We start from the raw sequence: 23,175 nt of genomic DNA, 5'->3' as shown, positions 1-23,175 counted from the left end.
GGGCAAGGACTTCATGTCTAAAACACCAAAAGCAATGGCAACAAAAGCCAAAATTGACAAATGGGATCTCATTAAACTAAAGAGCTTCTGCACAGCAAAAGAAACTACCATCAGAGTGAACAGGCAACCTACAGAATGAAAATTAACATTTTTAAGGAAAGGCCCCAAAAGAACCCCCTCAAAGAACCATTTCTTGCAGAACAGTGATTCATTTAGCTATGCCCAGAAGGCGCCGCTAAAAAGAATGAGGTTTGAGTTGTATCTCTTTAAAGACTCTTTTAAAGAAATGGAAGGAAGGGGGAAGGGAAGAAAGAGACTAGAAAAGAAGGAGAGAATGGAGAAGAGAGAAGAAAAACTTAATTTTCTACTAGGGTTGTTCCTTAGAGCTACTGTCATAGCAAATGTGAGGTGTTTGCCAAACATTTCTTGGAGATTGTAGGTAATGCAGTATACCTAGTGGTTCAGTAGTACCATAGGAAATTTCATGATTTTGTAGGAAAGAGCTACAGACTGAAAGAACACATACTGTAAATAACCCATTTATTTCAAGTCTTTATGATTCTGTCATTTTGTATCCCTGGGCCATGTTTTGTTCTTGACACTTAAGTAAAACCATAAAAGGTGAGAGAGTCACTAATCCTTTGTAGGTCTTTGACTTTCTAATGGGATTTCTGGAAGCATGAGGGTCCCACAAAGCGGCTTGTATTAGTTTGTTTTTACATTGCTAGTTCATTTCTCACTGTATTCATTCATTTCACACTATTCATTTCGCATACCCCTTACCCATGGGTAATTTATACGTGCAAAAGGATTTAATGGACTTATAGTTCCGCATAGCTGGGGAGGCCTCGCAGTCATGGTGGAAGGCAAAGGGGAAGCAAGATATGTCTTACACGGTGGAAGGCAAAGGGGAAGCAAGATATGTCTTACACGGTGGCAGGCAAGAGAGCTTGTGCAGGGAAACTCCCGTTTTGAAAACCATCAGATCTCGTGAGACTTATTCACTATCACAAGAACAGCACAGGAAAGACCCACTCCCATGATTCAGTTACCTCCCACCGGGTCCCTCCCACAGCACATGGGAATTCAAGATGAGATTTGGGTGAGGACACGGCCAAACCGTATCAGGGCCCAAGAGGCTGCCATGGGGAGAGGGAGAGTGCTGATCAGGGTGGGGCTGGGACCCACCCTAGGGCAAGAAGTATATAGCTCATCTTCTGCTTTTTACGCCGACTGCCACCTCTCCAGAGGGGCCTTGTGTACCTGTCCTCTGCAGCAAGAAATTCAAAAAGGCAGGCAGATTCAGGTATACTTGGCCCAGAGGTCCATCAAAATAAAGATATAGTCATCGTTCTTCAAAATGTCTCAGAGCCAGATTTTCTTATTCACGTTGAAGAAAAGGCACAAAGGCACCTTTCATCGGTTACATGCCCTGCGTTGGTAACATCCTACTTAATTGAACCATTTCTTCTTAGTCTGAGGGAGGGCAATTTAGTTCAAGAGAGAACATAATTATATCTGCTTGCTTTTAAGGAGTAGTTTCACAATTTTAGAAGTTAAGAAGCACTGGAATTGGGACACCTCCTTGAGATAAGTAAATCACATTGTTTTTCACCTTAAATGAGGGTAAAATCAAAAATAATGACAGCATTTACTGCTTCTAGCATTCATTCCAACCATCATCCTGGCTGACTGTGAGGAGGGAAAGCTTGTGAAAGCAGAAAACACAGCACTAAATGCCCCCGAGATGCAGTGACTCTCAGGGAAATGAAACGTTTTAAATTCCTGTTCGCGAGCTGATGCACTCTGATTCCCATGCAGATGATTTTTGTTACTTCTGAGTGTAAGAACTACTGTGGTTTGTAGTAATGCAGATGATTTAAAGAATCTCTATTTGTCATACCCTAGTTTTCAGCTTGTACAGTTAGAATAGCCATAATTTATTTTTCACTTATAAACTACTTGTTGCTGAAGAGTCTGGAAACATCCCCGTAGTTCAGAAGTTACCTGGAAAACAGTTTAATCTGTGCTACATTCATAATCTTTTGTCAGAGATGCTTTACTGTTATGGAAATGAGAGAGGAGTCATAATCCTAAAAATATCAAATTCCAAGAATAACTTTGGGAAGAACTGGTAACCTCTGTATTGATAGCGGTAACTGCTGCAAAATGATAGCTCAAGCATGGAATGGAAATACGTTCCCTTTGGCTTACCTGGCAACTTTTAATATACTTTTAATCAGCCTGTAACGTATTTTTTAGTTGAGAAGTGTTACAGATAGAAATTTTCTTTGGGTTGCCGGGCGCAGTGGCTCATGCCTATAATCCCAGCACTTTGGGGTGCTGAGGCGGACAGATCACCTGAGGTCAGGAGTTCAAGACCAGCCTGGCCAACATGGAGAAACTGCGTGTCTACTAAAAATACAAAAATTAGCCAGACGTGGTGGCAGGCACCTATAATCCTAGCTACTTGGGAGGCTGAGGCAGGAGAATCACTTGAACCTGGGAGGTGGAGGTTCCAGTGAGCCAAGATCGCACCACAGCACTCCAGTCTGGGCGACAGAGCAAGACTCTGTCTCAAAAAAAAAAAGAAAAAGAAATTTTCTTATTTATTTGGGTAGACTGTGGGTCTACCTGCCTGGCCTGTGGAAGGAGAGCTGCAGAGGCAGGGTGAGTCCTCCCCAGAATCCTGGGATGATGGCATAAGCAGAATGAGCTCTGATTGGTGCCCTGCACACGTACACCCAAATCACAGAATATTGACATCGGAAGGTCCTTAGACCTCATGTGGAACACCCTATCCTCATTTTACCAAAGGGACAACCGGAATAAGTTGTGGGCATGACACAGTGAGATTATTAACTGGGTCTGCACTGGCACCCAGGCCCTAACTAGCTAGCTACATGACTTTGAGCAAGTTACTTAACCTCTGTGTACTTAAGATTTCTCAAGTGTAAAAGGGAGATGAAGGCTTCCCACCTCTCAAGGTTGGCATGAGGATTGTGGGAAGCACCAAACTCAGTGCCTGGCTCTGAAAAGCGGGCACAGACTGTCATGACTGTCCTCATTATGGCACAATTCTGACAGTCAAACAGCTTTGTGCTTAGGGACCTAGAGAGGTTTAACCCTCGTACCGCAGTCATGAACCAAAAGGCCAGGAGCGAAGGAAGAACTTCCCAAAGGTGATCTATTTTCGTTGCTTTTCTCACCACCAGGTAACACAGATATAAAGAGTACAGTTATCCTGGAAGCATAACATTTATTGAGTTACTTAATTGCCAGCCCTCCTTTGGTCTGTTAAATCATGGAGCAACCCTGTCTTGAATGGAAAGCTCCAGAACAGTGATTCTCCTGCTGTAGGGTAATCATTGTTCTAAATGCAGGGAACTGGACTCAATCCCAGACATGCTGATTTAGGTAAGGCTCAGGAATCTGCATTTAAACAAGTTCCTCAGATGGTTTTGATACCAATGGTTAAGGTGCCACACTAGAAAACACTGCCTAGAACACTGGGGACACAGGCCTGCTCATTCACCGAGGCAGTCCACCAAGCTAGCAAACACCCCTGGCCGAAAGCCGGTTTGGAAGTGACTGCCTCAATCCTCTATCACATTGCTGCATCTCTCTCTTCCTCTCCTACCCCCACCCCCTGCCAATAATCCCAAACTTCATTTTACAAAAATAAACTGGGACTAGCACCCGCCTGGCTCACATGGCAGGAGGTGTATTGACTGGGAAGAACCACTTTCCTCTGTTCACTTCCTTTATCAACATGTAGGAAGTAGAAGGTCCTTGAATACTTTGCAAGTCAGTTCCATCCAAAGGAAGAGAAGGGAGTAACTATTTTCCTATCGGCCACAGGGCCCCACAGTTAACCCAGAACTTCTGAAGACAGCTCATTTTACATACTGCACCGTCTGAAATGTTTTCTGCATCACATACTAACATACAAAACAAGTGAGGGGCGGGGTGTGGTGGCTCACACCTGTAATCCCAGCACTTTGGGAGGCTGAGGCGAGCAGATTGCTCGAAGCCAGGAAGTTGAAGCCAGCCTGGACAACATGGCAAGACCCCATCTCTATAAAAGATACAAAAATTAGTCAGGCATGGTGGTGTGTGCCTGTAGTCCCAGCTACTGAGGCTGAGGTGGAAGGATTGCTTGTGCCCAGGAGGTTGAGGCTGCAGTGAGCCGAGATCACACCACTGCACTTCAGCCTGGTGACAGAGTAAGACCTGTCTCAAAAAAATAAAAATAAAAAAAAAGTGAGGGTTGCTTTTGCTTCCAAGACCCCAGAGATATTGTATCCTTCGCTGGGTTTTGTTGGGGAATAGGGACACCATTCTTTAGACTCTTCCCCAGGCACACTTGACTTTTGTTGCCTTCCACAAACCAACCCTGTCTACCCCAGTGCTGTGACTCTAGCTCATAGGTATTTCCCTGAGTGGGGTTTGTGGCCATTGCATCAGATCACTATTAGGCACTGGTTTGAAATGCAGGTTTTCTGGTCCTACTCAACTTCCTGAATTAGAGTATCTGGTGATAAGGCCTAGAAATCCCAGTTTTTAACAAGCTCCTCAGGGGATTTCTTGGCATACTAAAGTTTAGGACCTTTGTCCCAGGTGATCTAAGTTTCCTTCTACCTTATTCACTGACATGGTTTGTGTGTGTCACCACCCAAATCTCACCTTGAATTGTAATAAGGGTGGGGCCAGGTGGAGATAATTGAACCATGGGGTGGGGGGGACAGTTTCCTCCATACTGTTCTCACAGTAGTGAATAAGTCTCATGAGATCTGATGGTTTTATAACCTCTGGCCTGCCACCATGTAAGACATGACTTCGTTCCTCATTCACCTTCCACCATGATTGTGAGGCCTCCCCAGCCATTTGGAACTGTGAGTCAATTAAATATCTTTCCTTTATAAATTACCCAGTCTCAGGTATGTGTTTATTAGCAGCATGAGAACAGATTAATACATTCACCTTTTATTTGCAGTATAAAAGTTAATTTTTATAAACTAAAAAGTTAATTTTTAAATACTGCAAATAAAGATGGAATCAGATCTTCCATCCTCTCTGAAGCTTGGCAGACGTTTTTATGAAGTTTTAAGAAGTTTTATTTTGGGCAGATATCTTTGATGTCATCTGCAGGTGACTCAGAAAAGGAGTTGACTTGATTTTGTATACTGACTTGTGCAGGTCGCCTTCTTGTGTTATTTCTAGTACTTTATTTCCTGGATCGGGTTTGAAACTCCTGGAGGGCAGTAACTATCGTCTCACTACTACCTCCTCCCCTTGCTCTCAACACAGTGTTTGAAACCTACGGAATACTCAGTGCTGCCTTATTTGATTGTCACGGCAGCACTTTCCTTCCTTGCCTCTCTCAACATGAGAAACGGGGATTTCCCAGAGGAAGTCAGCTTTGATGGGGGACCCCTGTCCCTCATATGGTAAACCTTTATCTGTAAGCATTTTCTTTAGGATACTCATAGAACTTTATCGGCAGATGGGCTCTCAGTAGCCTGTGAAGTACAGATGCCCCCTGGACCTCTCCACGGGCCTCCTCCCTCTCCACATAGCTCCTAGCACACATATCCCAAGGTACTTACTTGTCCCAGTCTCTCCTTACCTTAAGTTTCTTTAAGGGACTCTCATCACTTCTCTGGCACTCCCAAAAGTTAGGTTTTTTTTAAATTTCTAACATTCTGTACTTTCTTTTTCTGCCGGGGATAGAGATGATTTTAAGGAACAGCCTCCAACTGAGGGCAGGGGTAAGAGGAAGAGAGCATTCTACTGTTGATAAGTATTTGGCTGCTTCCCAAATTGGGCTATAAGAATAGTGTTTCCACAAACTTTTTTGTACATGTCTTTTTGAGATGAAGCAGGGATCCCTCTTAGGAGCCTGCTGGCCCACTCCCAAGCCCACAAGCATGGAAATAAAAGAAAATAATTGAGTTCCTTCACGGGAAATTCCAGGTACCTAGGTACCCCTGAGAAGTAAATCATCCAAGCATTTAACTAAGAGAAGGTTTTACCCATATGATCGTCAATCAAAAAAAGATTACACACCTCAATCATTGTTTTATTTATTTATTTATTTATTTATTTATTTATTTATTTATTTAATTTATTTATTTTGAGACAGAGTCTCACTCTGTTGCCCAGGCCAGAGTGCAGTGGTGCAATCCCAGCTCACTGCAACCTCCACCTCCCAGGTTCAAGTGATTCTCCTGCCTCAGCCTCCCAAGTAGCTGGGTTTACAGGTGCCCACCATCACACCCAGCTAATTTTTGTATTTTTAGTAGAGATGCGGTTTCTCCATGTTGGCCAGGCTCGTCTCCAACTCCTGACCTCAGGTGATCCACCCGTCTCAGCCTCCCAACGTGCTGGATTACAGGTGTGAGCCACCGCACCCGGCCTCAATCATTTTAGGAGATTTATTTGCCAAAGTTAAGGATGCGTGCCAGGGAGACAAGTCTATGCCTTTCTCTGAAGATGATTTTGAGGGCTCCAAATCTAAAGGAGAAGGGCGGGATATTGAGAAGTATACAATTTTCCTGTAAGAGTGGGGTAGGGAAAAATAGATATTCATGCCTTTGTCTGGCTCAGTGAATCTGCATGTTTTACATAAGATGACATAAACAAATGGGGCAGAGGAAAAATGCAGGGGATCTGCATTTTATGTCAGATAACATAGACAAAATGGGGCAGGGGAAAAATCAGATATGCATTTGTGTCTGGTGGACAGGGTTGGCTGCAACTGTAAAGATAAACTATCAATTTGCATTGCCGTGGTGAAATTTTAACAGCGCACTAGGAATTTCCTTGTGGGCAAAATATGGGGGAGGCTGTAGCTTTTCACCTTGTAGCCATCTTATTTAGGAACCAAAAGGCGGAGGCAGGTTTGCCTGGCCCAGTTCCCAGCTTCACTTTTCCCTTTGACTAAATGAGTTTGGGGTCCCAAAATTTAATTTCCTTTCACATGATCTCCTGGTAAATATCAGTTCACTTGCCTCATCGTGTCACCAATCCCTCCAGCTCATTTCCAGCTAGGTGAGAGAGGGGACAGACCTGCTGAACCCCTCCTTGGGGAGGCTCTTCTCTGTAGGGCTGAGGCTGTGCTAAGCAACAGATTTATTCTGCACACAGGAGCCCTAAGGCACATGGGTAGACTATGAAGGAAAACTCATAGAGGCCAGAGAAGGCCAGTTTCACATCCCATTGTTCCTTCTTGGTAATTTTCCAGTGGTGTTTGTGAAGAAGGAACGATGCCAAAGGAGAGATATCCTTACCTTGATTTTCATAATTCATAAAGACTGTTTTTTTGATTTGTATAAAGCAGATTATGATTGTGAACCCTGAACATTTGAGACATGTCTAAATTAATTTAGAAAGTTTATTTTGCCAAGGTTGAGGACATGCGCCTGTGACGCAGCCTCAGGAAGTCCTGACGGCGTGTGCCCAAGGTGGTTGGGGCACAGCTTGGTTTTATAAATTTCAGGGAGACGTGAGACATCAATTAATATATGTCTGGAAAAGTGGGACAACTTAAGCAAAGGCAGGAAGAATGGAAGTGGGGAGGGAGCTTCCAGGTCACAGGTAGGTGAGAGACAAATGGTTACATTCTTTTGAGTTTCTGATTAGCCTTTCCAAAGGGAAGCAATCAGATATGCCTCTATCTCAGTGAGCAGAGGGGTGACTTTGAGTAGAATGAGAGGCAGGTTTGCCCTGAGCAGTTCCCAGCTTGACTTTTCCCTTTAGCTTAGTGATTTGGGGGCCCCAAGATTTATTTTCCTTTCACATGATGAATACAAACATGGAGCAATGTGAAATTTCAGAGACAAAACTAAGTTCTGTCTACTGGCATTATTCTGTCTTGCAGAACTCAGTGGGCAGTGTTCTTGATGGGAAAAGATTGACTTTAAAGAGTTATAGAAGGGACCAGGTGTGGTGGCTCACACGTGTAATCCCACCGCTTTGGGAGGCCAAGGCAGGCAGATCACCTGAGGTCAGGAGTTCCAGACCAGCCTGGTCAATATGGTGAAACCCCTTCTCTACTAAAAATATAAAAATTAGCCGTGTGTGATGGCAGGTGCCTGTAATCCCAGCTACATGGGAGGATGAGGCAGGAGAATTGCTTGAACCTGGGAGGTGGAGGTTGCAGTGAGCCAAGATAGTACCTCTGCACTCTATCCTGGGTGACGGAGCCAGATTCTATCTAAAAAAAAAAAAAAAAAAAAAAAGTTATAGAAGGGCTTGGAAAAGGATTTTGAGTCACCATCTTGTACCCTTGCCTTAGATTTATAGGTGTACAGGGGTTCCTCGAGTGTGAGGTGACCAAAATTGTTAATTTCCTACAGAGCATGGAAAAGCCTTTGGTGCACAACCATAGCTTTCAATTACAGGATCCAAACCCTGGCTTGTCAAATTTAAATTCTGATACAGTGTTAACATTAGCATGTTCTGGTGTTATTGTGTGGTCTGAGTGGTAACTTAACCATAAAACACTTCAGTGTAAAGTGTTACACTGGTGTTATTGTATTGTTCTGGTGTTATTATATGAGTGGTCACTTACCATAAAACACTTCAGCATGAAGTGTTATAAGTGTGTGGGTTTGCATAAGTTCACTTCGATTTATACCTGAGAGGCAATTGGCCATGCAAGTGTCTATTTTGGAATCCATTCTAAAGAGGTTACTATTAAGCACGATCAACATTGTCATCAGAATCTGCACCACAGAGTGAATTGGCTAGAGTAAAAAAAAAAAGCTAGAAATAATTTTCAATCAGAGAAATGAGTGTTGTGAAAGACAAAAGGCTGGCCAAGCAGATTGTGTGAAACCCACTGCCCTTGCATGAATGAGGCAGTAAATTCACCCAGCAAACCTGCCCCCTTCCAAGCCTCACTCAAGGCCTAGAGCTTCAATGTTTCTATGTCTCCTAGAAATCAATAATAAACAAGAGAAATGGCCAAAATAAGTGAGCAGGTGCTAAAGAGAATATCCAAATGACTGTGAAACCTATGAAAAGATGTTCAACTTGATTAGACATGAAGGAAATGCGAATGAAAGCCACTATGTATCCTCCAGAATAGTTACAATGAATATCAGCGAGAATATGAAGAATATACTGGGTGTGGTGGCTCATGCCTGTAGTCCCAGCTACTTGGGAGGTTGAGGCAGTAGGATCACCTGAGCCCAGGAGTTTGAGACTGCAGTGAGCTATGATTGCACCACTGCACTCCAGCCTGCATGATGGAATGAGACCCCACCTCTAAAAATTCAAAAAGAATATGAAGAATATGAACTGAAGCTCAAACATTGATGAGGGGAGGGTAAATTTGTACATCCACTTTGCTGAACGTATTCATATCATGTGAGTCATCAATTGCATTCATAAGTGTATGTATCCAAGAGAAATGTGTACATATGGTCACCAAAATGTTATTGAACTGAACTGGGGTCCACTTGCCTGGTGCAGTAAGGCCAGATATCCACACCAGGGTTTGAAATGGGGAGAAAGGAGGGTCTTTGTTTGCAGGACACTGAACAAGGAGAATCAGGCAGCTCAGGCTTAAGACCCAAACTTCCCAATGGCTTGCAAACAAGGGAAAATTTCAGGAAGTAGAGGTTACAAGCAGAATTGTAAGTCAATACATGAAGACTATGCATTGGTTTGGCCTAAGGGCAGGATATCTTGAAGCAGGGGCTTACAGATCATAGGTAGTGTATTAGTCCGTTTTCACACTGCTATAAAGAAACACCTGAGACTGGATAATTTATAAAGAAAACATGTTTAATTGACTCACAGTTCTGCATGGCGGAGAAGGCCTCAGGAAACTTACAATTATGGCAGAAGGGGAAGCAGGCACGTCTTACATGGCAGCAGGCAAGAGAAAGCACAAAGAGGGAAGAGCCCTTATAAAACCATCAGATCTCGGCCAGGCGCAGTGGCTCATGCCTGTAATCCCAGCACTTTGGGTGGCCGAGGCGGGTGGATCACAAGATCAGGAGATGAAGACCATCCTGGCTAACAGGGTGAAACCTCGTCTCTACTAAAAAAATACAAAAAAAAATTAGCCAGGTGTGGTGGCAGGCACCTGTAGTACCAGCTACTCAGGAGGCTGAGGCAGGAGAATGGTGTGAACCTGAGAGGCAGAGCTTGCGGTGAGCCGAGATTGCGCCACTGCACTCCAGCCTGGGCAACAAGAGCAAGACTCCATCTGAAAGACAATAAAAAATAAATAAATAAATAAAACCGTCAGATCTCATGAGAACTCCCTCACTATCATGAGAACAGCATGGAGGAAACTGCCTCCATGATCCAATCAGCTCCCACCAGGTCCCTGCTTTGACACATGGGGATTATAATACGAGGTGACATTTGGGTGGGGACACAGAGACAAACCATATCACGTAGATTCAAAGATTTTCTGATTTTCAATTACTTAAGGAAAAGAAGCTTTGTTTAAAAATTGGGGGTCAGGCCAGGCATGGTGGCTCACACCTGTAATCCTACCAGTTTGGGAGGCCAAGGCTGGCAGGTAGTGCTTGAGGCCAGAAGTTTGAGACCAGTCTGGGCAACATAGTGAGACCTCATCGCTACAAAAAATCCAAAAATTGGTTTTGTTTGGTATTGTAAAGTGATAGTCCCAGCTACGTAGGAGGCTGAGGCAAGAGGATTGTTTGAGCCTAGGAGGTTGAGGCTGCAGTGAGCCATGATCACACCATTGCACACCAGCCTGGGTGACAGAGCAAGACCCTGTTTCAAAAAAATAAAATAAATAAATAATAAATAAAATAAAAATGTTGGGTCAGCAGAGAAGAATGTTAGCTCTAGCTAATGGGCATAACCTCCTCCAGGATGCTCAGGAAGAACTTTAGAACAAAGGATAGCACTCAAAGTTCAGTCCTCAGCTCCTCCATATCTGAGATGTACATGACAGTGGACCCATTTGGTGGGGGACCAGGTTTCTGAAAAACAACTCGGAGACATATATTAAGATGTTATCTTTAGTTTCTATAGGGAACCAAAAACCTTGTGACTTTAGCTTCCTTAGCTATTGTTTTAAGCTACTGCTACCTTCTTGGTCATCAAGTTGCTCATTTACTTCTCAGGGGTACCTAGGTACCTGGAATTTCCCCTGAAGGAACTCAAGATTTTCCTTCATTTCCATGCTTGTGGGTTTGGGAGTGGGCCTGCAGGCTCCTAAGAGGGGTCCCTACTTCATCTCAAAAAGAAATGTACAAAAAAGTTTGTGGAAACATTATTCTTATAGCCCAATTTGGGAAGCAGCCAAATATTTATCAACAGTAGAATGCTCTCTTCCTCCTACCCCTGCCCTCAATTGGAGGCTGTTCCTTAAAATCAAACAGGTTCAACAGCCTGCTTGATTTACAAGTTGAACCTCCATTCAATTCCACATCCCTTGCAGGCCTCCTCTTGAAGCCCCCTTAAGTCCCTCACACCTAATTTTCAATGGAAAATGGAGCAGGGAGCTGAAGAAGAGGAGGAAGATAGAGGGAAACAGGTGCCTGTTGAAAACACTGAAAGTCCCAGACAGAAGATATTTCATTATCCATCGCTATGTAGCAAACCTCCCCAAATGAGTGGTTTGACCAACCGTCAATGTTTCTCACAATTCTGTGAATTTCCTGGGCTCAGCTGGAAGTTCTTTGGCTCAACTCAGTGTCAACTGCTGACTCTTGTGACTGCATCCAGCTGTAGCCTTGGCTGGGCTTTACCCAGTACCTGGCACTAGGAATCTAGTCATCTAGGAATGGCAGGGCCTGTCTCTCCAGCTGAGTGGTCACCCTTCTTTTTTTTTTTTTTTTTTTTTTAATTAATTTTTTTTTGCACACAAAAAAATAAACATTTTCTAAAAATACATACAAACAAAAAGATGCGTATCAAACATTAGGAAGGTTGCACATGGGAAGTCGGGGAATAGAAATGGGGGGTGGGAATTAAAATAAATGAGAGAGGGACTTTATATGGATCAGTGATAATAACTCAATCCTCTATTTGACAAAGAAGAAGGAGAAGGAAGAGGAAGAAAAAGAAAGTGGGATAAAGGATCAGAAAGGGAGGAAAATAGAAAAAATTAGAGTATGACTCCAGGGTAGACCTGTTTTGTTGTCACTGGGTTGGTTGGTTGGTTTGTCTGTTGTATTTTTCATATGTTTCACCATGTTGGCCAGACTGGTCTCGAACTCCTAGCCTGAAGTGATCAACCCGCCTCGGCCCCCCAGAGTGCCGGGACCACAGGCGTGAGCCACCACGTCCAGCCCCCACATTGCTTCTGGCCTCCGTGGTAGACCTCCCAGACAGGGCGGTCGGGCAGAGGCGCTCCCCACATCCCAGACGGGGCGGCCGGGCAGAGGCGCTCCTCGCTTCCCAGACGGGGCAGCCAGGCAGAGACGCTCCTCACTTCTTCCCAGATGGGGCAGCCGGGCAGAGGTGCTCCTCACTTCTTCCCAGACGAAGCGGCCGGGCAGAGGTGCTCCTCATTTCTTCCCAGACGGGGCGGCCGGGCAGAGGCGCTCCTCACTTCCCAGACGGGGTGGTGGTCACCCTTCTTACATGGTGTCTAGGGGATCCAGAGAGAGGAAGCTGAAGTTCCTAAGCTGACAGCCTAAGCCTGGAACTAGTACAGCATCGGTCCCACCATATTCTGCTGGTCAGAGCAAGTCTCAGGGTCATCCAAGATTCAAGGAGAGAGGAAATAGGCTTCATCTCTTAATGGGAAAAACAGCAAGTGCTTACAAGGATGGGAGCAATTTGTTTGAAATCATCTTTGGAAACTATGTACCACAAGCAATAAGAGGAGAGGAGAGAAGTCTGCATTACAGACATGGGATCTGAGTTCAGCCAAGCCTCCACAACCTGTGAAATTTGCCTGGCTTATTGATGCCTCAGTTTCCCCACTGGTAACTTAAAAACTTGGACTAGAATGTCATGAAGTCTGTCCAGCTTTGAGAATTGTGGTTCCATAATCCACATAAATACAATGGGCCCAGTGAGGACTCAGGGCCTCCTGATGATCTTCTAAGTCTTCCATCACTGAACCCACTTCCCATCCCCAACCTCACCCCTCAAGAATAATCCACAGGAGTCTGTTCTTGCCTCCTTTCTTCATCCCAGTTGAAATTGGAGGGGCTTTTTACCAAAAAAAATGGTCTGCCAATTCTTTTGTAGTTTCATCCCACATGAGAAGGCTTAAACTGTTAGCATCAAAAAGGTTGTGGGAAAGTATGTGCAAATCAAGCTTTGGTTCCTTGGAGTACTGAGAAGAATGAATCAAGAGGTATGCTGCAGGCGTCCGCGCAGGTGTTTGACTGCACTTGAGAAAACCTGCTGAGAAACATCTTTTTCTCAGTTTAAAAATAATGAAAGAGGCCTGGCTCAGTGGCTCATGCCTGTAGTCCCAGCACTTTGGGAGGCCGAGGCAGATGGATTACGAGGTCAAGAGATCAAGACCATCCTGGCCAACATGGTGAAACCCTGTCTCTACTAAAAAATACAAAAATTAGCTCGGCTTGGTGGCACGTACCTGTAGTCCCAGCTACTCGGGAGGATGAGGCAGGAGAATCACTTGAACCCAGGAGGCAGAGGTTGCAGTGAGCCAAGATCATGCCACCGCACTCCATCCTGGCCACAGAGCAAGACTCCATCTCAAAAAATAAATAAATAAATACAAAAATTAACCAGGTGTGGTGATGCAACCTGTAATCCCAGCTACTTGGGAGGCTGAGGCAGGAGAATCGCCTGAACCTGGGAGGCGGAGGTTGCCATGAGCTGAGATCACGCAACTGCACTCCAGCCTGAGTAGTAGAGTGAGATCCTATCTAAAAAAAAAAAAAAAAAAAAAAAAGCAGTAATGAAAGAGGCTGGTCTGAAGGTAGTGACTTCTTTCAATTGATTGTTCACAGTTACAGATAGCACTCTTTGTTCTACTCCTTCCCTGCATTCTCACTACTGCGCTTGGTTAGTCTTTAAAAAAAAAAGTAATGAAAAATAAAACATTGGAAAATAATTAAATCACTCGTGTTATCATCACCTCGAAATAACCTGATTGAAAATTTTGTGTATTTTTCTTTTTTTTTTTTTCCCTTTTCTATGTATGTCCATGGCAGACATTGTCAATTCTGGGGTCCATCTCTTCCCCCAAGGGAATCTGATGAATCCTGACCAGAGGAATCCTTCCTCTTATAGATAACTGGTTTTCAGAGTGGGCATGTAACTTGGGCTGGTCAGTGGTATATAATGGCAATCTTGCTGGAGGATTTCTGGAAAGGATACACCCAAAGTAGGAAACCATTTTTCTGACTCTGGACACTGGTGTGTGAGGGAGTGATTCCTGAAGCTGTTGGTATGAAGGGAGCCAGCTGACATGGTGACGGGGCCAGAGCTGGGAAGGAGTCGGTCTTGATTCATGCATCATATTCTAAAGCCACCATATTAACCATCCCTGGAGCTGCCCTCTCTCTCAGTTTCATGTTCTAGGAGCTAGCCCCTGCATGTTTAAGCCACCTCTATTTATGATTTGCTGTTCCTGGCAGCCAAAAGCATTTTAATTGCTGCAGTATATAGCTACATAAATATATTTTACAAAGTTTATTCCTTCATCCAACAAATATTTAATGAGGATGCCCCATATGTCAGGTGTGACTCATGCTGCAGACACACTGCAGACACACAAAGTTGCTCTGCTTTTTTCCACTTAACGTTTTCACCAGTCATTGAGAACTCTTTAGATACACAGTTTTAATGGCTACTTGATTTAGTCATTTCCCCATTATCTGATATTTAGGTTGCTGAGGATTTTCATTATTAAAAGTAAAGACATGGTGAACATCCATGTGCATAATTGGTCACATTAGTCATAATTTGGGAGATATATTCCTAAAAGCAAAAAACAAAAAACCAAAAACAACAACAAAAAAAAAATAGGATAAAAAGGATACCCTGATGTGATGATGATGATGATGATGATTTTTTTTTTTTTTTTTTTTTGAGACGGAGTTTCGCTCTTGTTGCCCAGGCTGGAGTGCAATGGCGCAATCTCAGCTCACTGCAAACTCCATCTCCTGGGTTCAAGTGATTCTCCTGCCTCAGCCTCCGGAGTAGCTGGGATTACAGGCATGCACCACCACTCCAGCTAATTTTGTATTTTTAGTAGAGGAGGGATTTCTTCATGTTGGTAAGGCTGGTCTTGAACTCCCGACCTCAGGTGATCTGCCCGCCTCAGCCTCCCAAAGTGCTGGGATTACAAGTGTGAGCCACCGCACCCGGCCTGATGTGATTTTATGCACTGTATGCCTGTCTCAAAATATCTCATGATACACCTACTCTGTACCCATAAAAATGAAAAATAAAAATAAATATATAAATAAAAACAGAAAAAAAGTGTCTGACACATATTCCCAAATTGCTTTCCAGACAATTTATACCAATTTTTATGTCCTCGTGTAGCATTTGAGAGTTGCCTCTGCATATAAGAACACTCTTGAAATACACAATGCTTTTTTCTACCCTCAAGTATTTCTAGAAAAAAAAAAACCTGATTAAAGTCTACAGGACAACAAATCAAGGGCGTACCAAATGAGAGGGGAGATTGTTAATGAATGAAAGAGGCTGAAGAGCTCTGCTAAATGTGGGTGCAGCCTGTTGGATCTTGATTCATACAAATCATCCGTAAAAAGATAATTTTGAGAAACCTGAATGTGGACTGGGTATTATTTGATATTAAGGAATTAGTATTAATGTTATTAGGTATGGTAATGGCACAGTGGTTATGTTTGAAAAATAAAGGCTTGGCAGTTAAAGATGTGTCTTTATGAATCAAAGAAATGGTATGTTATCTGGGATTAACTTTACAATACACCAGCAAATAAAGGGGATGAGGTGGGGTGGGATGGGAGAAGCATGGTTGACAGAATGTTGATAATTTGGAAAATAGGAGTTTATTATACTTTTTGCTCTGCCTTTGTGCCTGTTTGAAAAATATCATAATACAAAGCTTTTACTTTTTTTTAACCTTAATTGAATTTTGAAAAAAAAATGTAGTTGATGGCATATACATAAAAGGCTGGGAGACTACGGGCCTGCTCTTCATGGGCTCAGTGAAGTGTTCTGTGGAGGTTGACAGGGACCTTGGCAGTCCCTGGTAGCTTTATTCCTAGCCCTAAGGACAGCAGAGAGGCTGGGATTGGTCCCAGAATCTGCCCTAGAAATTACAAGCACATTAACAGAGGCCTGAAATGATTTAAGGGAACTAGACCAAATCAGCTGTGAGTTTCACTGGCCTCCAAGAGCCGTTGGTTCTCGATCCACTCATCTGCTCCCAGATTCGGGGGCTGAATATCAATCAGATGACTTCAGGCTTGAAGCACAGGGAATATATTACGTATTGAAAAGTACCACCTGTGACTGTCAGTTTCATTTGTATGCCTACAAAATATGGGGAGACTGAAATGCATGGGGCATAACAGGTTTTTAAACTGATGTAATTATATCATTTGTTGGAAGAGACATATATACATTTAGAAATATATGTTTTATATGTTTTAGTACATGAAAATTTTAAGGTTTTAGCTTGTGATGCCAGCCAACCCCCACCCCCCCCACCCCGGTTTTGGTACCAGGTTTGGCAGCCACTGCGGTCTGGGTGTCTGTATAAAGCATTGAACTATGGACACTTGGCTAATTTCCTTCCCTCTGTTCTGCTCATGGCTTGTACCCTTGACAGTGATGACAGTGAGCTACACTCAGCCTAGTCAGGTGGAAAAAAGCACAGGCCTGGGAGACAAGACAATCTAGGTTCTGATTCTGGTTTTATTACTTTAGGCAAACCACTCAGCTTCTGTAGTCTTTTTCTCATTTGTCAAATGCAACTAGTAGACTAATAATACCCAGCTCCCCAGTGTGGGTGTGAGGAGTTGCTGACAAGCACACAGCCTGGCAGAGGAAAGGCCTTTGATAATAATCCCTGAGCCCTTTTCCTCTACCAAAAAAGGACCCTGAGGGTTATTATTCACCATCTGAGCCATCTTCAACTCTCAGCATTATGGGGCTCAAAAAAGGGGAGGGTTTCTGTGGAAAAGCCTGCATTATTAGCTTACTTCCACACTTTTCAGCGCTGAGAGTAGTAAAACCACCTCTCACACCTCCAACTGCAGACATGAGGAAGCTGTCTCCCTTTGCTTCCATAAATACCACCATTTGTACCATTTTCTGTTATTTTTGCTGATGGGAGAGATAGCAGTCATCCATCAAACAGTAGATAACCAGAAGTCATTATTATCCCTCCCTTAACAAAATTGAGTATGTTAAAACCAAATAAATAAGATAGAATCTAGAAATGTTAAGTCTCTGGAACATGTCACTAGAAACCTCATTCACTGGAAAAATCAGCTCATCAAGTGTGTCTGCTGGTATCAGCACTTCACTGTCTGTGCCTATGTCACTCATTTGGGCTGCATTTGGGCCCCTAAACCCAGATAACTCCATGGTGCTTCTGTGTTGGCCCTTGACTCACTGTGGCTTGATTTTTTTTTTTTTTTTTCAGACAGGGTCTCACTCTGCCGCCAGGCTGGAGTGCAGTGGCGCGATCTCGGCTCACTGCAACCTCTACCTCCCAGGTTCAAGTGATTCTCCTGCCACAGCCTCCCAAGTAGCTGGGACTACAGGCACGTGCCACCACGCCCAGCTAATTTTTGTATTTTTAGTAGAGACAGGGTTTCACCAGGTTGGCCAGGATAGTCTCAATCTCCTGACCTCATGATCCACCCACCTCAGCCTCCCAAACTGCTGGGATTACTGGCATGAGACATCGTGCCCAGCCCACTGTGGCTTGTTTTGTAGATAGTTTGTCTCAGCCTTGGATGCTGGGGTCAAGAACAATGTCTGTGTCATCTTCTTTGGCTGTCTTAGTCCACATGGGCTGCTATAACAAAATACTGAAGACTGGGAGGTTTATCCACAATAGAGGTTTATTTTTCATGATTCTGGAGACTGGGAAGTCCAAGATCAAGGCATCAGCAGGTTGAGTATCTTGCGAAAGGCCTGCTTCCTCATACATGGCACCTTCTTGTGTCCTCCTATGGAGGAAGGAATGGATGAATCACCTCTTTTATAAGAGTGCTAATCTCATTCATGAGAGCACCACACTCACAACACACCTCCCCCAAAGATGCCACCTCCTAATACCATCACCTTATGGGTGATGGATATCAACATATGAATTTGGGGGGGCATATAAACACTCAGACCATGGCAGTGGTCCAGACATGTAGTGCAGGGCCTTGAACTTAACAGGTGCTCAGTAAATTACTGCTATCACTGTGGCTAGGAGCAAATCCGTAGCAACTCCTGTTGCTCAGCTTTCTGAAAGTAGAATGACTAAATCACCTCTAAAACAGGTGAGGACTACCTGAGAATGTTCTTTTCTGATTGTCTGAAAGGACCCTCCCTCAGCCCACACATCTCTCTCCATGTTTCTGAACCTTCCCTATTTTCATTGACTTCATCCAGCTTCTAGAATAAATCGCCCCAGATAAATGTTTCCTCCTTTTTCTGCCGGTTTGCTGCATTCAGTTCCCTGTGTTTAGTAACTACAGCAGCAATACTCTCTGGTCTTGCAGCTTTGGGGTCTACATTGAACCTCCACTGCCAAGAATTGCTGAGGGACTTTGATTTTGAACAGTTCGCAGAGAAGAGATGATGGTCTGATTTTCTGTCTAGAATGAAGGGCCCTACGTAATTCTCAATGGAACTATTCCCTGTCCCTTGATCCTCCCTTCCCAAATCACCCTAGCAATTCCATTCCATCCCATCTAGCTCAAAAGCTACACTCGGTATCTTCCTCTAGTTTCCTGGTTACATGCTGTTAATTTCTTACCCAAATGCAGCTCCTTGTGTGCTGAGAAAGGAAAATTGTATTTAGTTCTAAATGGTAATACAGTACGCACACCTGGGAGTTTGGGAAAGGTGGCCTCTTGGCTTGACTTGAGCAGACCAGCAGGTCATAACCCCAAAAGCCCACACATTTCAAGGTCTGGTCTGAACACTTCCAGGGTGCACTGGGAGGCAGCCATTGACCGAGCTGTAGCAACTGGGAACTGTTTCAGCTTGGTGACAAGTGGCATATTATCAGGAGGGAGGATCATGAGAGAGCTCTCGTGATCCAAACGTTGGGACCCAAGTTAGAAATCTGAACTTGAAAATAAGGAAAAACTGGGCTGGGTATGGTGGCTTATACCTGTAATCCCAGTGCTTTGGGAGGCTGAGGCGGGTGGATCACTTAAGACCAGGAGTTCGAGGCCAGCCCAGGCAACAAGACAAGACCCTCATCTCTACAAAAATTTAAAAATTAGCCAGGCATGGTGTGCACAGCTGCAGTCCCAGCTACTTGGGAGGCTGAGGTGGGAGGATCACTTGAACCTGGTAGTTTGAGGCTGCAGTGAGGTGTGATCGCACCACGGCACTCCAGCCTGTGGGACAGAGAGCAAGATCCCATCTCTTTAAAAAAAAAAAGAGAGAGAGAGCTTTGGTGGTTTGATTTTAATAAGAAACTGACTCAAGGAGGCATGCTCAGTATTCTTTTTATTTTTTAATGGTGTTTGTAGTCAGAGTGACTCTGATGCCAAACCCTCCACCCATCAGCCTTCTCATGCTTACTGAATCATTTGCTTGGAAAGAACCCTCATCCCTCTGATGAGAGTGGGCTGACCCTCATTGCCCCTTCATGAGAAATCCTGAGTGTATCACTGCTCTCTTTTCTACTTCTGTTTTTCTTAGTAACATCCATTGTTCTACAATATGCATTCTTAGCAGTATGCCTGTGTGCACAGGTAGAAAGGTCAGGAGGGTGGAAATGTGAACAGTTAGAGGCAAAGGCAAAACAGACGTTTTACAGTTTATCAACGTATAGCATCCAATACTTCTGTTATTATTCTAAAAGTATGAAGTGTGTGTTTGAAGAATTTTGTTTAAACGATGGGTAGATCTTGAGCAAATTTCTCATTTCTATGTATGCTAGAAACGCCCGTAATCCCAGTGCTTTGGGAGGCTGCTGTTTCTCTGCCTGGAACATCCCGACTTCCCCATCCCACCACCATCACACACATACACCCTTCTTGCCTGCCTAACTCCTCTTTAGCTTTCAGGTCTCCCAGCTTCATCTTTTCTAAACCCCACTTCTTAGATGGGTTCCCCTCTTAGGAGTTCCCATAGAATCCTGTACTCCCTCTAGCACCACACTTACCACACAATATCATAATCATCTTACTGAACTCGGGCTCCATGAGGGCAGGGACCAGACCTGTCTTTTCCACAGATCTATCTGCAGGTCAATAACTGTTTGTAGAATAAATGAATTCTGATGAGTCCGTATAAGCCTTTTCTTTGTATGAGCCTTTGCTTCTCTCTCTAAACATGGTCTGTTGAGTATGGTTGTTCAGGTTGTGGACTGTACAAGGATATCTAGCAGAGAAGGGAGGGGAGGCTGAAATCCAGCCCACATTCTTATCACCAAGCCATTTTTTGCTGGTTGTATCCACCATGAGGATGAGGTGCTAGTCTCCTGATTTGCACAATAGCACCACACGGGCTTTCAGCAGCCTAGCTCTGAACAACACTTAGTGTCTTCAAAAGCAGGTGAGAATTCTCCTGCTCATTCCTAGAAAGACTAGGGCTGAGTGATTTTATGAAACTCTCTCTTTAGGTCCTTTGCCAGCCATCAAAGCCAAGACCCAGACCCCATTCACAGCAAAGATTTCTCTTACTCTTCTCTCATTTTTTTCTCCTGCAGGGTTTGGGATGACAACTCCAGCGACAGTAGGAGGAAAAATCTTTCTGATCTTTTACGGCCTTGTTGGGTGTTCCAGCACCATCTTGTTCTTCAACCTCTTCCTGGAGCGCCTGATCACCATCATCGCCTACATCATGAAGTCGTGCCACCAGCGACAGCTCCGGAGACGGGGGGCCCTGCCCCAGGAGCGCCTGAAGGATGCGGGTCAGTGCGAGATAGACAGCCTGGCCGGCTGGAAGCCCTCCGTGTACTACGTCATGCTGATCCTATGCACGGCCTCCGTCCTCATCTCCTGCTGCGCCTCAGCCATGTACACCCCCATTGAAGGCTGGAGCTACTTTGACTCACTCTACTTCTGTTTCGTGGCTTTCAGCACCATTGGCTTTGGGGACCTGGTCAGCAGCCAGAACGCCCACTATGAAAGCCAAGGCCTCTATCGCTTTGCCAACTTCGTCTTCATCCTCATGGGTGTCTGCTGCATCTACTCCTTGTTCAATGTCATCTCTATCCTCATCAAACAGTCCTTGAACTGGATCCTGAGGAAAACGGACAGCGGGTGCTGCCCGCAATGCCAGAGAGGACTGTTGCGATCACGCAGGAATGTGGTGATGCCAGGCAGTGTCCGGAACCGCTGCAATATCTCCATAGAGACAGATGGGGTGGCAGAGAGTGACACGGATGGGCGCCGGCTCTCGGGGGAGATGATCTCCATGAAGGACTTGCTGGCAGCCAACAAGGCCTCGTTGGCCATCCTGCAGAAGCAACTGTCTGAGATGGCCAACGGCTGCCCCCACCAGACCAGCACACTGGCCCGGGACAATGAATTCTCAGGGGGGGTGGGAGCCTTTGCAATCATGAACAACAGGTTGGCAGAGACCAGCGGGGACAGGTAGAAGCCAGGAGTGGATGCTGGGCAGAGGCCAGGGTAGAATGGAGGATGACTGCCGCCCAGGGGACGAGCTCAGCCCTGCGCCTTGGCTCTGTTCCTTCTGGGAGCTGTTCCTGGGAGCCTCCGCAAGCATCTTTAGAAATCTGATCTCGGCTCCAACCAACAGCCACCTTCCAGGGATGGGGGGCCTGAAGCCTCAATGCTCGTCTCCTGATCCTTATTCTTTAAGTCTAAATTCAGTCTTTTCAAAACAAATCACAGAAGCAGCATTAGACATTGCCTTGTTTCTTTAATCTTGTTTCAGAGCTTTAGCTGCCTGGGGAGATAGGTTTTACTTAAGCCTTGATTTCTTGAAGCTCTCTCTGTTCCTTATTTGGGAACAAAAATTGTGAAGACTCATCTTTCCCTAGAACTCTGAATGGATGAATTTTTAAAAGAGGGGAGAATGTTTGGGGATGTGTCTGGGCTTTCATTTTGCCAAGTTTCCTTCAAAGCAGAACTGCCAGTGGTGTCTGCACAGGGAAAATATCTGTTGTACTCTTTATACCTGTTTCTGTTTTTTGTTGTCCCTTTCTTTTTATTTTTAAGGCCTTAATGCCTGGCTGTGGCGTCTGTGAGACCTCAATGTAAAAAGAAAATTAAATTCAGCTTCAGGCCTTTAAACCGCAGCAAGATGGTGGTGTAGGGGTGTGGGACGGGGAGACACTCACTTTTGTAACTAAAGAACATAGCTTAACATTTTCCCTTTGAGTGGTCACACAGACCATTTCATTTTTACCAGGGCTTGGGGGCCCAATGCAAAGATGATGACTATTTATTAAAACGGAAAATTTAATAAATCCTCATTTTATTAACTAAGATTCCATGAGTGCTCATTGTGGCCAGTGGAGGACAAGCACCTCATTAAACAGGCATTTATTGGACTCAGAGAAAAAGGAAATGGGAAATTGACCTTCACGGATATGAGCGTCATTTTGGTGTCTTGACTGGAGAAACATTCTAGGCCAGATAATGAAATCCGGCTTTTTTTGGTTTGATGCATTTCCTTTGTGCCTTCTGAGACTGTAACGAGTCTAGTTTTATAACCTTCCAACTAGATTAATCATCCACACTGGGAACAAAGGCTGTTGACCTTCATATACACAGGAGAATGCATTTGGGGGGATGACAGCAGCGTTCAAAAATGATAGCTGTTGTTTTTCTAAGGTAAGAGTGGTGCACACACAGCCCTTTCAGAATTGATGAGGAAAGGCCAGGCACAGTGGCTCACACCTTTAATCCCAGCACTTTGGGAGGCCGAGGCAGGCGGATCACCTGAGGTCAGGAGTTCGAGACCAGCCTGACCAACATGGTGAAACCTCGTCTCTACTAAAAATACAGAAATTAGCCAAGTGTGGTGGCATGTGCCTGTAATCCCAGCTACTCGGGAGGCTGAGGCAAGAGAATCACTTGAACCTGGAAGGTGGAGGCTGCA

General features: G+C 44.5%; 1 protein-coding gene across 1 annotated transcript in view; it reads left to right on the top strand.

Annotated features, from left to right (window-relative positions):
- KCNK13 (potassium two pore domain channel subfamily K member 13) overlaps nucleotides 1-22,953 on the top strand; it is a 125,219-nt gene extending 102,266 nt beyond the window's left edge. Inside the window, exon 2 of the mRNA XM_032180513.2 lies at nucleotides 20,813-22,953. Coding sequence (XP_032036404.1) covers nucleotides 20,813-21,705 — 893 coding nt within the window. The 3' untranslated portion in view covers nucleotides 21,706-22,953. The remainder of the gene's footprint in view (nucleotides 1-20,812) is intronic.
- The last annotated feature ends 222 nt before the right edge of the window (nucleotides 22,954-23,175 follow it).

Source organism: Hylobates moloch, unplaced genomic scaffold (assembly GCF_009828535.3).
Source record: "Hylobates moloch isolate HMO894 unplaced genomic scaffold, HMol_V3 SCAFFOLD_16, whole genome shotgun sequence".
In the NCBI taxonomy this organism is placed as follows: Eukaryota; Metazoa; Chordata; class Mammalia; order Primates; family Hylobatidae; genus Hylobates; species Hylobates moloch.
This window is presented reverse-complemented; position numbering and strand designations above follow the sequence as displayed.